At 38.0% G+C, this 15,046-nt stretch overlaps 1 protein-coding gene and 1 long non-coding RNA gene across 5 annotated transcripts; one reads left to right on the top strand and one right to left on the bottom strand.

The window, feature by feature from the left end:
• Nucleotides 1-7,582: 7,582 nt before the first annotated feature.
• LOC145428861 (uncharacterized) lies at nt 7,583-9,135 on the top strand. Its single transcript, XR_013909197.1, has 4 exons — nt 7,583-7,631; nt 7,990-8,081; nt 8,171-8,672; nt 8,998-9,135. It is a non-coding gene; the product is annotated as an uncharacterized LOC145428861 (long non-coding RNA).
• Nucleotides 8,889-14,736, bottom strand: LOC113021659 (uncharacterized). Of its 4 annotated transcripts, XM_080301703.1 has the most exons (11): nt 12,633-14,734; nt 12,445-12,520; nt 12,042-12,322; nt 11,924-11,962; nt 11,744-11,817; nt 11,562-11,639; nt 11,088-11,293; nt 10,647-10,717; nt 10,438-10,544; nt 9,935-10,344; nt 8,889-9,785 (listed from the first exon to the last, which is right to left on the bottom strand). In XM_080301703.1, exons 2-10 carry the CDS (start codon nt 12,485-12,487, stop codon nt 10,170-10,172), a joined length of 1,074 nt encoding a protein of 357 aa, XP_080157829.1. In that variant the 5' UTR covers nt 12,488-12,520; nt 12,633-14,734; the 3' UTR covers nt 8,889-9,785; nt 9,935-10,169. The 4 variants fall into 4 exon arrangements, with proteins under 4 accessions (XP_080157829.1, XP_080157827.1, XP_080157828.1 ...); XM_080301701.1 differs by having other exon boundaries at nt 12,445-14,736; XM_080301702.1 differs by having other exon boundaries at nt 8,889-9,752; nt 12,445-14,736.
• Nucleotides 14,737-15,046: the final 310 nt, after the last annotated feature.

Raw genomic sequence — 15,046 nt, 5'->3', positions numbered from 1 at the left:
TGAATCCAGGTTACTCATTCATATTGGAGGATTGTGAAATTGTGGGGAAGAAAAAAAAAAAGAGCAGAGAGAAGAATGTGCTGAAAACAGGAAGAAGGTGAACAGGAGGAAATGCAGTCAACAAGGTGGTTTAGAGGAAAAGAAGGACAAGAAGAAAGAACATTTGATATGGGGATACAGAATGAAAAATCAAAGGGAAGTGGAAAGCTGGAGAGAAATTTTTAGATGCAGAGATGAGGTTATGGAAAATTTTCAAGGAAGGAGCAGGACTAATGTGTGATAATGTGAGGAATCAGTTTTGCATTTACCCACAATGTGTAAAACACTTCCATTACGTTAAGTCACCCCCCCCCCCCCCCCCCCGTTATAATTTGAACAGGATTCAGATGCATGATTCATACTTTATATTTGCTGACTGTCAGTGACAGATTTTGTCTTTTCATTAGAATTACAAGGTTATGCATAATGGAGAATATGCAAATATGATGAAGTAAAAATTGTATTTTAATCTGGACAGGTGTTTGTACTAATGAAGCAGAAAGGGCAAAATAAGCTTTTTTGAAGTGTTTTTTCATACAAGTGATGCATTCATTGCATGTCTTTTATGCAAAACATTAAGAGTTCCTTTCACTGAAACTAAGAGAGTGAGTCCAACTCCTGAAAAACACTCCCTTACAATAACCCCCCCTCCACCAAACTCTGCACTTGTCACAATGTAATCAGACAAATACCATAGTACCATTCTACTGGCAACTGCCAAACTCAAACCCTTCCCCCAGACCCCCTCTAACCCTTCCATCAGATTGCCAGACTGAAAAGCGTGATTTGTCAAGCCAGAGATCACATCTCCACTGCTCCAGTGGCGGCTTGTTTTACACCATTGCATCCAACACGTTACTTTGCGCTTCATGCAATTTGTGTTTTATTGGCCTTCAGTCTTGTTGTGAGTTCATTTGTCCTGCAGTATTTTCATACTGATTCCTCCTTCTGGCACCTGTGTCTTTTAGCACATTTCCCTGTCTGCTTTTTTCATGTTAACGCGACATCTTGTTTTTGTGGGTTTTTTTCATGTTTTAATTTCAAGGTTAGTTTCTTTCATCCACTGTGTTTGTTGTACTTCCTGTCTGCATTCCCCAGATTACCCAATTATTTTCACCTGTTCTTAATTAATTAAATCCACATTTTGTTCCACACCTACTTGTCTTCTGTAGTCAGTTCTAAAAGCTTTTATAGTTTTGTCTCCCATGTCTCAAGCTATCTGTTGATGTTCCCTGATGTGTGGCCCTGATTTCATTGTGGGTTCTTCTTGTTTGGTTTTTTGTTTTATTTTGGAACAAATTATCCTTTTGATTTGATTCCAATGTTTCTGCATCATGCATTTGGTCCTCTCAACTCCGTACCAAGTGACAGTATTTGACTGTGCATTTACCTCTGCATGTACCAATTTAACTGCATTGCATAGCAGGCTGATTTTGGATCTTATCCAATCTTGTTCATTTTCTCTGGAGTGAAAGCTTTAGTGCGGCTAAAAGTGAGCCATAGCATCTATCCCCTCCTCAGCAGGCCATAAGTGCTATAGATTTGGATATTGCTTGCATGTGCTTCTTCCGAATATAAAGCGCAGCTCCTTAGTAGCAGACAGACAGTTTTTAACAATCACCGTAGTACAAAGTAAGGATTAGATTATAAATCTTCTTATCTGAAAAGTAACTAAATAACATTATTGTTACAACAAAACAAAAACTGAGTACTCAAATGCATTAATTGGGTTTAATATAAAAACAAACAAAAACACACAAACTGTTAGAATTTTTTTTTTTAGATTACAATTTTGTAGTCTGTAAGGTTTGATGTCTTCACTACAACTAAATCTGCAACAACAGCAGGATCTTACAACATTAGTAACTGGACAGCATATAGAATAAAGTGTACCACGCACATATGTTAGACACCAAAAAAGGAAAGTGGGAAAGAAACCATAAAAATGAAAAGAAAACGTAAATAGTGAGATAGTAACAAACAAGAATACAAAATAATACATTCACTGCACAATCTCAAACACAGCAGAAATCATTTTATCCAGCATTCCTTATTTACCCTGCTGTCTAAACTGATTCCACAGCTCTGTTATTTGTCAACTATTTAACAGTCCTGATACTCAGCATGTGTTTGTGCAAAATAAAGATGGATTGAAATGTAAATTATGTCAGTGGCCTATTCAGCCAAACTGTCTGATGACACGTGGCTAATGACTTGTAAACTTAAGAGTTTTGACAGCTTAAGAGTATGCATGTGTACTGTGGTGCGATTTTATGCATGCAAGCGCGTGCGCAAACACACACACACACGCTCAAACATTAAAATTAAGTTTAATGTATCTATGAATCAAATCTTTAAATAAATTACATTAATAAAGAAGATATACAAAGTCATAAAAAGTGGTATCACTGTATACAGCTACAGAGATCAACAGCACACTGTTAATGATGACATTAACCTTGTCACTAAACCTGCCTTTCTATAATGCTGTTATGTGACGGCTGTGTGCAGGCAGGAAAAGGACCCAAAGTGCAGACTCCGGAGACAGAAAGTAACTCAAAACAGCTTTAATGCTGAACTCAAAGTAACAAACCTCCAAAGTACAAACAATAACACAGGCAGGGAAAAAACAAAACACACAGCATAAGTGAGGGTAGATAAGAGTAGATCACGACACTGACAAACTGAAACACAGGGCTTAAATACACAGAGGGAGCAATCAGGGAATGGGCAACAGGAGGGAGACACAGCTGGGGCAAATCAGGCCTAACGAGACAAAGGAAGCAAAACCAGACACATTAACATGAGACATGGACTTTCAAAGAAAACAGGAAACACATAACACAGACTGAACAAAAGACACAGACTCACATGCAGGCACTACAACAGAGGGAACAGAGACGTGGGACCAGGGCAGACACAGACACTGACTGGACACGGGGATATAGCGGACAGGGGAGACAGCAACTAAGGATTACACAGAGACAAACCATAAGACAAAAACCCAAAGACTAGAAATTATAAATAATATAATAAACTCAAAAACCCTGGGTCAACGACCCGGGCATCCTAACAAATGCAGCATTCCTGGTAATGACCTGTTAATTACCCTTTTCTGTGTATGTGTCCTAGATCTATCTAACTCTTTCATCTGTCAGCTTTTTAAGTTTGAGGTACCACAAGAGAATAATTCCATTGTGGAAAAAATTGATTCTACTGCATTTTGCCAAAATGTTTTATTTTATAGAGAATTTAGAGACAAATTGAAGACATTATTCTTCACTGCCTACACCAAGCCAATTTTCACATTTTACAAGATTAAAATTGAGTTTACTAAAAACATCAATCCGTATAAGAGATTTCTTTTAATACTGAAAGTGGAGTTTGAATTTATTTTTACATTTTATTCTTTTTTTTTCTTTTTCTTTTTTCTTTAAAAAAAAAAAAGAGGTTATTTTGCAGGACTTTAAAGGAATGAGCCCCTTAATAAGGGTTATCATCTACATCAACCTTCCTTTCTCTTCCCCTCCTCCTGACAATCCTTGTCTTCACAGATCATTAAAGGAATGCATTAAAGCGTGGGCTGATAGATGGATAGGTGGAATGTTGAGTGAACATGAACACACACCAGTGAGCACGCCTCCTCTTCTAAGATATAATTTCTCTGACACAGCAGGTGGGATACCTAGATTTTGTGTTTGTGTATGTTTTTAAATGGGAAGATCATTTTTTCATGTTCTGTTTATATGTGTTTGTATTTGCTTAGTTGTGTCATTTGCATTTAAAATTGGATTTTCCTTATTTGCCATTGCTTTATTTGCATTTACATTTTTTTTTTATTGTTTATCTCTGTTTTTTCATGTTAATTTACCTTCTGAGTATACTCAGAAGGTAAATTAAATTAACATATCCTGCTTTTTCTTGTCTGCAAAATAAAACATAGATTGGGCTATGTATTTGACTTTCCAGTAGGATGATAGGTCGATTGACCAAACAATGTAATAATATTGGAAGACTGGAGTTGGATTTCAAGTTAAAGTCCTAAATTGACTGAAAAAAGTCACTTTCCAGATGCAGAACTTTCATGTCATCAGATTAAACTATGTAGATAGTAAATTACAGACTATACGTTTCAGTAAAAGGACTAGATGTTACAATACCTGATAATGCATTGCTTTAAATGGAGAAAATCTTGAGGGATGGCTGTTATGAGGAAACCCAGCCCACAAACTTTATCAGCGGCACACATCATTGTGTGCCTCAACTTTCGGTCTTTTACCCATTATTCTGCCATTATTTCTTCCTTGGTTAGGATTAGGGATTAGAGATCTGATCTAGATCATCATATTAAAATTTGGGACAAGTTGAAGGGGGGTGCCTGATCTGGCTTTCCACACCTTCCTTCACGATCGGGCTGTATGCTCTACCTCCCCAATACCTCCCTGAAAAGGGAAGAAGTGCAGAGGGAAGAAGAGCGGAACATTTTCCTTTTCTTTTCTTTGTTACGTTTCGGTGTGTCAGTGTTTTGTTTTTGCATGACTTATGTATTTCCTGCTTTACTTTGAAAGTCTGTGTTATCTTAGTGTGTTCAGTTTACATTTTCCCTGTCTCGTCAGTTCTAATTTGCCCCAGCTGTGTTTCCCTCCTGTGGTCCATTCCCTGATTGCTCCTTCTATGTATTTAAGCCTCGTGTTTCAGTATGTCATGGTCGCGATCTTCCCCCCGTTGTAAATAGTTTGACGTCTTGTTGTAAATAAATAGTCTGTTGTAAATAGTTGTGAATGGGTTGGTCAATACTTTCGTTTTGAGACACTTCCGTTTTGGGAATTTGGTGGAGAGCCTTAGTGGGTTTTTTTTGTCGTGTGTTTTTTCCTTATTTTTATTTTCCTGCGTTGCACGCCAGTTGCTTAGGCTAGGGTGTAACATCTTTCATTCCTCCTTTTGGTTTCACTACCATGAGGTTAACTGCACAGTCCCCAGGAGGCCCTGAGACAACTGTATCAGTCAACCAGCAAAATTTCTAATGTTTTGTTTTACCCTTTTGATGCCCCCTGCTGAGGCAGGCCCACAACGGGTTGATCAATCCTGGGCGTGTGTCTCGCGGTTAGCAAGTCGCCTTAGCTGCCCAAGTGATGTCAGCCCTCTTTAGCCACAGTGACCTCTCAGCAGTGTTAGCTAATTCTCTTATAGCCTGCTGTTGCGCCTGTCTTCTGATCCCAATCTCTCTAAGCAGTTTTGCTCTTGTACTGACAACAAAGCCCCTGCACCCCACTTCCACAGGCGCACCTTGATCTTCCAGCCTCTGTCCTCTGCCTCAGCTGCCAAGTTGGCATACCGCAGCTTCTTACGCTCAAATGCTTCATCCATTGCTTCCTCCCATGGTACCGTCAGCTCAATGATGTACGCGAGTTTTTGAGAGTTAGACCAAAGGATGAGGTCTGGTCGCAGAGTAGTTGTTACAATCTCTGTGGGAAAAATTTGCCTCTGATCCAAGTTCACTTGCATTTGCCAGTCCCTGGCAACTTTCAGCAGGCCCAGGTTGAGGGGCTTGTCCTCGGCTTGGGCCCTGAGCTAGAATCTAATATTGGGTGTGGCTGGCTAAGCTCTAGACTGGGAACTGCTACTGGCTGGATTGGACTGAGTTCCAATCTGGAGACTATAGGAGGGTCCTATGGCGTTATTTTTGTGCCACTATTCTGAGCGCACGTAAAAAAAAATTGCAGGTGCAAGTGTTGCATTTTGAGGAGAAATTTATTTTGAGCTTACAAAAGCTGAATTTGAGTGAACAAAATTCATTGCTGCGTGCAAAAAAACGTATTTCAGTGTTTGCGCTTATCCATATACACACACAATAGCACCCCCTCTCGCTCAGTTTTTTCATTTGCGCTTGCTCGCAATGTGTTGCTTGCGCTCACAACATTCTCTGCTTCGTACGCTCAACTCTCTGTACACCGTTATAAGTGTGCCACAAAACCAACCAATCACAGACTTGGTTTCAAAAATTCTGATTGGCTCTTACGGTCTCCAATCAGCTCGCTAGCTACTGCTTTCCGGAAACACTGTCCGAAATGTAGCTAAATCCAGCTAAAATCTCTTAAACCCCAATTTGTGGATAATATCTTTAATCATTTTATTTTAAAATATATTATTTTTTAAGACTATTGTTGGTGTAGTAGAATGTAGTTGCATCATACAACCATGCCAACTGACTAATTTTTCCAAATTATACTTGAGTAGCTCTTTTTTATGTCGTCGAATACTGAATAGCAGCACGAAAAGAGCATGTCCCGGCCACATGTAAGTAATATAAAATCATTTTGTTAATTATTATTCGCTTGATAACTGACGTTAGCTAATTTGCAAACTATGCAAACTTGAAAAATGATGTACCTCATGTAGTTTGTTTTATGGGTTGTTTATTTTTGTCTGAGATACATCATTTCATTGTACTTGTCCATGTTCCTTGCTGCTTTTAACAGGACATACTGAGACAGCAAATGATGCATAGACTCCTCTCTAAACTGGAAGCTGCTTTAAACCAACAACCACTAAATCTGGATTATTTGGAGTTCTTGACTCGTCATGAGCTTGTTCTGTTTGAATCTTTCTCTCAGCAAATAGGCGGTCTGTCAGAGATTACACCCCAAAATCGTACTAGAGAGAGAAAGACTCAAGAATTTGTTGGACATTCAGCTGCCAGTCAGCTGCATTGCTAAATGTCTTGGTGTTTCAAGAAGAACAATCTACAGGAGGATGCAAGAATTTGACTTGTCTGTGAGAGGAACATACAGCACAATGAATGACCAAGAGCTGGACAACATCATATCGGCTATCAAAAATCAGATGCCAAATGCTGGCTATCGAATGGTTCAAGGACATTTGGTTTCTATGGGTCTCCGTGTTCAGTGGTGGAGAATGATGGCCTCCATGCATCGAGTTGATGCTGTAGGGATCTTCAAACGGATCACAGAACTAGGCTGTGTTGTGCGAAGAAGCTACTCGGTGCGAGGCCCTCTCTCCCTGGTCCACATAGACACAAATCACAAGCTAATAAGGTAAAATACCCACTTATATAGCTTTAACACAAGTTGGGCAGAAAGATGCACGTTATACTTTAAATCTGCTTTAATCAACCTTATCTGATAGGTCTTTCAGTGTATTTATAATATTTTAAAAAGCACTTGATAGAGTAATATTAAGTAAAAGGAATACAGGATGTGTAACAAAACCAGCAATATTGGTAATTGTAAATTTTCTTGAGCAGTTATTTACACTTTGTATATCGATATTTTCCATGATAACAAGCCTATCAACACATAATATGTTAAGTGCTCCAGAAAACTTAAAAAAAAATCATGACAAGAGAACTAAAATATTTAGTCTCATTGAACTTATAAACATATAAAAATGTTGGTATTATTTTCAGCACACCTGACAAGTGTCCAGTTTAAGTCAGTGGCAAGTGTGCATACTGAAAAATGTATTTTCAATGTCTTACATGTTCTGCAAATCAAGCCTTATCGAGATTGTTTTCCCTCTGAAACAGGTACAATGTTGTGATCTTTGGTGGAGTGGATGGCTACTCAAGGAAGGTAAAAGTGTAACTGTTATGTAGAATATTTGGTAGTTTTGAAATGAGAGCTTTATTAGGTTGTTTTTTTATGAACATCAATTATTCAGCAAGCCAACATAGTGGACGATTTGCAATTATTATTTTTTTTAAATTTCTAATCAGTTCTTTACCAAAAAAGGTTAAACTAAAAGGCCATTTTCATTTTTTGATAAGTACTACCAATATTGATGTATAGACTACTCAAGCTTTGAATTATGGTTATGAACATAGAACCGTACAATATTCCTTGAACACTTATTATGAAACTGCATTATTAACTGAAAAACTATACATGATCTGAAACCAGATCTTTAATTTTCCATTTGTTTTCACTGCAGGTCCTGTACTTGGATGCAGCAACTAACAACAGGGCAAAAACTGCATTCTCATTTTTCCTGAGATCAGCCCAGCTTCACGGCTTGCCATCAAGGTTTTATGCCCTGATTTAATTTATATGCTAGCAACAAGTATCATTAAAGAAAACTTTAAAAATTCCTTAAAAATGTATTTTTATCATAGGGTTAGGGCAGATCAAGGAGTAGAAAACCTGGACATTGCACATTTCATGTTTGCCACAAGAGGAACAGGGAGAGCGAGTTTCATATCTGGAAAGAGTGTCCACAATCAGAGGTTAGTCTTTTGATGTTTTTTATATTATTATTGACTGCATGGGTAGATTGTTGTAGCAGTTCTGATATTGATTTGAAGCATGAAATACCTGAAATCCAAATTCAAATGTATTTACAGAGTAGAACGACTTTGGCGTGATTTCTGGATTGCAGTCACTAGCAAGTACCATGATATTCTTCACTCACTCGAGGAGGATGGCCTGCTTGACATTTCAGATGTCATTCAGCTTTTTGGTGTCCACTACATCTTTGTCCCTCGACTCCGAGCAGATCTTGTCACCTTTGTTGGAGGATGGAATAATCATCCCCTCAGGACAGAAGGTGGTCTCACTCCTGAACAGCTCTGGTGTATGGGACATCTACAAGAGCTGGACGAGGGCGAGAGACTTGAGGTACCAGCTCATAATCTGTGTTTTTTTTAATTTTTTTTTTATTTAAATGTTGAATTTCAAAATTTTAGTTAGCAGTTAACTCTTCTCTTCTGAAATTAACAAATTAAAACACTTGCAGCACATCTGGGAGATGCTTCTGGTGATTTTATACATTCTTGCTTATCAATTACCACTAATCTAAATTACAGTAAGAAGAACATGAAGACAAAGGCATTCTTTTTAAATTGTTGTATTTTAATGGAAAGAACGCTTACACAAAATAACATTCCTCCCAAAAGTACCTATTCTGGAATAATGACCATTATATATGTTTGTGGATTTGAAGGAGCTTCGGGATCCAGGCATTGACTGGGAGAGTGCTGTACTGCAAGAAGAATCTAACAGCACAGTTGTGGTTCCTGAAGTTGAATGCCCACTGGATGAGGAAACCCTGGAGGGGCTTCAGAGAACTATTAATCCCTTGGAACATTCTGAGTCACACGGTCGTGACCTGTACATACAATTCTTGCTACAGGTGTCAAACCAACAGTGACACTTAACATGGACGTGAAAGTCAACGTTCTTTTAAGTTCTCAAATACTGGATTTCTTTGCTAAAACATTCAGATTACAAGTAGACAAGCAAACAAAGCACTTGCTTATTATCTATCAACGTAGGACCCTACACAAAGTTTTGAAGTCTTGTCATTTTCATGAAACGGCTACGAACATCTTAACAGCTAATGTTTACAAACATTTTTACTCATTTAGTTTCCAAATTACAAGACAACAATGTGTTAAACTCTGTGGAATCCACCACCATATTTAACTGCTGCACTCATTATGGTTTTAAACACTGTGTAAGTGTCCAGATGCTGCACTGGAAAAGTCACAGTACAAGTGCATGCACTCACAACTGGGTAACAAATGGAGTGATCTCCCAGCCGCTCCTTACATTCATGGTCAAACTTGCATGTTATTTTGAAATGTCTCTTTTCATCAGGAAGGATGGGAACATGGGACTGGCCGGTCATCCACTGGAGCACATGGTGGACAGCAAGAGACTCTGATTTTTCACCACCTGCACCGCCTGTGTTTCCATCTGTGATGTTTGAAAATGTTTCTGAAGTCTTTTCTAAATAAAAAGCAATCTGGATTACAATGTTTTAAATTAACAACTAAGAATACTTTCTAGTGCCCTGCATGTTAAAGCAAAAATATTTAACAGATGCATACAGTATATATACAATACTATAGGTATATACAGCTAATACTATATAGTACCTGATACTTCAATCTCCTGCAAGAAATCTTGCAAAAAATTTATGATCTTCCTCTCAGTTCTCTCCCTAGATGTCCCTTTTTTCACTGAAATGTGGTTGGCAGCTCATCATAATGAAATCAGCGTCTGGCTGTAAATAAGGAAATAAAGTAGATTATATTATAGATATATTGTTCATTCAAAACTAATAAATAAATACAGGATAACTACAGTACAGATAAGTGGACTGTCTTTGGATCAGACTGAAGCTGCTATGTTAATACTTACTTTGAGGATTTTCCCAGGAACAAACAAACTGTGGCAAGCTTCAGGATTTACAGCCATCAGGTTCACAAGACCATACAGTTCCATGCCCTTTCGGAGCTGCTGTAGCATTGGAATCAGTCTTGTTGTAGAGTGTAAGACAATAGCACTTAAAAAAAACAAACAAAAAAAAAACAAAATGAAAAACTAGTTGGGGATGGGGGGGGGGGGTTAATGATCTCTCTGATTTTTTCTCCCTTACCGGATCATGCTTTCCTTACTATCCATCTTTATCTGGTTTGTGTATCCACAGCTGACAATTTCATCAGCCCACATCATCAGAGACTGTATGTCTGCTGCATCTTCAACCTGGAAATGTATAATGTGAAAGAGGAAATACAGAAGGTTAAAAGTGTTTAAAAACACCATACTCATAATATATCATGTGCCAGAGCTAAACCAGGTGCTCACTTTGCGGATGAGCAGGGAAGATTCCACATCTGCAACATCCTCCTTAGACAGACAGCTGAAATCAACCTCTCCTGAGCAGAGGAAATTGTAGCACCATTCTTTGAAAAAGGCAGGAGATGGGCCTCCTTGGGCGAGGCTGACTGCAATTATTTCACCAACAGTTCTGTGTAGACAAATGATTATAATTCATTTTCAGGTAACATTTACAAAAATATCGGATGCGTATTAAATGTAATACACAAAGCTCGTATGTAACCAATCTGAAGTTTTCATTATCAAGATCGGTCAGAGAATACTTCGGGTTTTTGCCCTTGTTCTCAAGTCCTTCAAAGAATCTGCTTTCAATACCTGAAATCATGTCTTTCATACAAAAAATATCCGCATTTTTAAGTTATCCATTATTTATTGACACTAGGACAAAACAGGTAATAGGCAACTCACCACTCAAAAACTCTTTCCTAAGTGCTCCTGTATCCACGCCTGCCTTTCCAATGAAAGCCACCCTAAGAACACTGGTGGGAGATGCAGCTTTTTTTCTCTGCCACTGGAGAATGCCTCTGTCTGGAAGGTCTTCTCTGTCCACACACAACTTAAATTCTGTTGTGGTGTCGACTTGTTGTTCAAGGCAACGCAATACATCTTCCACGCTTAACAAAAACAGGGTAGAAAACATCCTAAGCTCTCAAAGAAAAATAATCATCTTTAGATTAAAAGAGGCTACCATATTAAACGTGATTAGAAATTATTGCAGCATGTTCTGTGCAACAACCTTTAACAATAATTTAAAGTAGTGTGATCATAAAATGTTTTATATGAAATTAAACCCCAGGTATTGTGTAAAAGATCTTACACATAATTTTAACAAATGGTTCTGCATAATAGTGTGTATATGAACTATAATAGAGCAAAAAGTACCTGTCTGTTGTGCATACTGAAGTTTGAGCTGGTGTCCCTGTAGTTTGGTCATTTTCTTCAGGCACCATGCATTGAAAGCTGATGACAAAACAAAGTTTAAAAAAATAAAAATAAAAAATACATATGTTTGTGTGGACTGTTACTGATTAACATCTTTTCATAAACGGCTGAAAAAAGATTACCTATCCCCACACAGACTCGCATGGACTGTGATCTCATCTTCAGGAAAATCCTTAGTGCATATTGGACAAATAACCTACAATTCCAAAAATGGGTACATGTTAGGCATAGTGGGAAAAAGATCATTACCGATACAAAATTCATTGTAGTTACTATGGTTTTTAGTAATGTGCTAGGTTTACCTTGCATTTGCTTTTCACAATGCATAACTCCGATTCCTGCTGAATCAAAAAACAGTAATTGTGATACTATATTATTTAATCAAAATTGCTCATTTTGATTTCATCAAAATTGTCTCACCTCATCATCAGTCTCATCAGGAGAGAATTTTCCTTTGCACATATTGATGTGTCCTGCAAGCATCTGCAGAGGCATAACTTCATTACACTGGTAACATATCTTCTTTGGCATCTTTGAAAAGTGCTGTGAGTCGGGAGGTAGAGGAGATGTGTCTAATGTTTCCTGAGGAGGTACTATGTAAAAAGTGGATTTGCCACCTCCTGACACAGCTTTCAGTGTTTTGACAGAATATCCTTCTGTTTCAGGTGGAATTACAGTGAGCTTTCGTCGACCACTGCCACCTTTATTGACAGAAAAATAGCATAAACAATCAAGCAGCAAAAGTATCAACTACATAATCATAATGCAGTATGAGCACGCAAGAATGCCAAAAAAATACATAAAAACTGAATTAACAACAAACCTGTTGCCTTATGTAAGAGCCATCCTCCACAAAGATATTCCATTTTTGGAAAGGTTTCTTCCAGAAGTCTAGAAATCTTAGTTAAAAACACAGTTAAGCAGAATGGAACACTAAATGGACTGTGGCATATGATTCAGGCTAAATGCGTCTGCCAATGACTGATTTTAATACTGACTACACAAACTTACCTCTGCATGGTCACCATTAGGGCTGCTCGATTATGGCAAAAATGATAATCACGATTATTTTCACTGAAATTCAGATCACGATTATTTGACGATATTTATTTAACCCTTTAAGACCTACTATAGAACCAAGTCCACCAGAGCTTATATTATTTTTTTTACATGCTGTAGTGCCATTTGTGGGAGCATTTCAAGTTGCTATACATCAATACAACTGTTATAGCCCATATTTTAATATGTATGCATTAAGTCCATAGTAATTACATAAATTGCAAAAAAGTGCAATAAACTACAAAAAAAATTGAAAATCGCTTTTGTTTTGTTTACATATATTTCTACTTGGAGAAATTTAAGAGGTTTATCCCTCAAAACTTTAAATACAATAAAGTTGCAAAAAATAGTTTCCCACCACAGGAAATTTATTTTGAGTGTCTTCATAGTTTTATTTTGGAGATACAGCAATTTTTATATACTGCAGGAAAAACAAAAAACAATCCTATGATGCAAATTTGCAAAGAAAACAGCATGTGCATCATTTCACTGTGGGAAGTGTTACGAACAGCTGATAGGAACGGCAAAGCGTGTTTCTGGAATATTATGTTTTTGTTCCTGCAAGCGCTTTTTATGCAATTTTTGCAAAGCTATATGTGGAACGAAACCGTGACCGAGGACAAGCTGATGGCATCAGATGTAAGTACAACTCCTCCGGTTTCATATGCAAAACAAATTATTGCGCTAGCTTACACGGTTCAGGTTCTACAGGGATTTAAAAATAGTTACGCAAAACGGAGCGTGCTGCTCTGACCGGCTTTAAAGGGTTAACAATGACTTTAAAAAAATAATATAAAATAGTGTGCAACACCACTGAAGTTTTTTTTTTTTTTTAAACTCTCTTTTCAACCAACGGCAGTCACTCTCCAAATAACTTCTGCTTAGCTTTCCGAGCTTCCCTCGGGTCCTCTTAATCAGCGGTCTCCAACCTTTTTTGTGCCACGGACCAGTTTATGCCCGACAATATTTTCACGGACCGGCCTTTAAGGTGTCGCGGATAAATTAGGGAGGGGCTAATAATCGGCTCAGTCATTTTTAATGATCGTTGAAAGCCCAGATCGTAATCGTGATTAAAATTCGATTAATTGAGCAGCCCTAGTCACCATCTTCTGGAAGAGACACTGTTTGTCTCCCCATGCCAGCTTGTAGGAGTTCAAGCTCCTCAGCTGGCAAAGGTGTGTAGGATGTGTTTTTTGACAGCAAATAAAAACTGAGGCCTGTGGTCTTACTGCCTGCCTTAACAAGCTGCTTAGTAGATGTTAAACATCTCTTTTTACCACGGCTCAAGTGTGATTTGAAATATCCTGGAAATGACCTGTGGGATGAAAATGCATGAGTTTAAAAAATGCAGTGTTGCATAACATAAGGGTTATTGTTTAATAAAGTTATTAAATATGACATCAGTCCTTAATAGCACATTTTAATTTAAAAATCAATGTTGATAAATCCACAAACCAAATAACTTTAACAGAAAAGATTGCAAAAAGTTAAAATAAAAAAAACACACAAAAAAAGCAAAAACCTTGTCATCTCTTGCTGGATAGTCAGATTTCTAGGCTCCGGCTGCCCACTCTCTGTTGGCCTCCCTGAAGGATTTGTGGATATGTTGTTAAGCAGCAAAGACACCAGATTTCTTACTGCTGACTCAACTGCACCATTACCCTAAAAAACATGATTACGATACACTGCCTCAGTAAGACAACTACGCTGGTAATTACCCATAAGGCTAGCTTAAACTCTACAGCTGCATCTGTAACTACAATTTCACAGCATATTAAACAGAAAGGACAGCAAATTACTAAATTCACACAAAAAAAATTAAACTCACCTGATACTGTGGTGTAGTATTATTGGAGCCATTGTTTGATTCTGCCATCTCTTCTTTAGCTGCAGAGTAAATCAAAAATCCCTCTATCTGCAAGAAGCGAGGCTGAGTGGACAGTGTTTCCGGTGTCCGGAAAGCAGTAGCTAGTGAGCTGATTGGAGACCGTAAGAGCCAATCAGAATTTTTGAAACCAAGTCTGTGATTGGTTGGTTTTGTGGCACACTTATAACGATGTACAGAGAGTTGAGCGTACGAAGCAGAGAATGTTGTGAGCGCAAGCAACACATTGCGAGCAAGCGCATGAAAAAACTGAGTGAGAGGGGGTGCTATTGTGTGTGTATATGGATAAGCGCAAACACTGAAATACGTTTTTTGCACGCAGCAATGAATTTTGTTCACTCAAATTCAGCTTTTGTAAGCTCAAAATAAATTTCTCCTCAAAATGCAACACTTGCACCTGCAATTTTTTTTTACGTGCGCTCAGAATAGTGGCACAAAAATAACGCCATAAGGGTCGGTACAACAATGAACTTCGATCGGG

Source organism: Astatotilapia calliptera, chromosome 5 (genome assembly GCF_964374335.1).
Source record: "Astatotilapia calliptera chromosome 5, fAstCal68.1, whole genome shotgun sequence".
NCBI lineage: Eukaryota > Metazoa > Chordata > Actinopteri > Cichliformes > Cichlidae > Astatotilapia > Astatotilapia calliptera.
This window is presented reverse-complemented; position numbering and strand designations above follow the sequence as displayed.

Coding starts and splice junctions, on each gene's coding strand:
- LOC113021659 (XM_080301701.1), bottom strand. CDS start 12,487: ATGGAATATCTTTGTGGAGGATGGCTCTTACATAAGGCAACAG. Junction 11,963..12,041: donor CTGATGAGACTGATGATGAG/GTGAGACAATTT, acceptor TTTTTGATTCAG/CAGGAATCGGAGTTATGCAT. Junction 11,640..11,743: donor GCGAGTCTGTGTGGGGATAG/GTAATCTTTTTT, acceptor TTTTGTCATCAG/CTTTCAATGCATGGTGCCTG.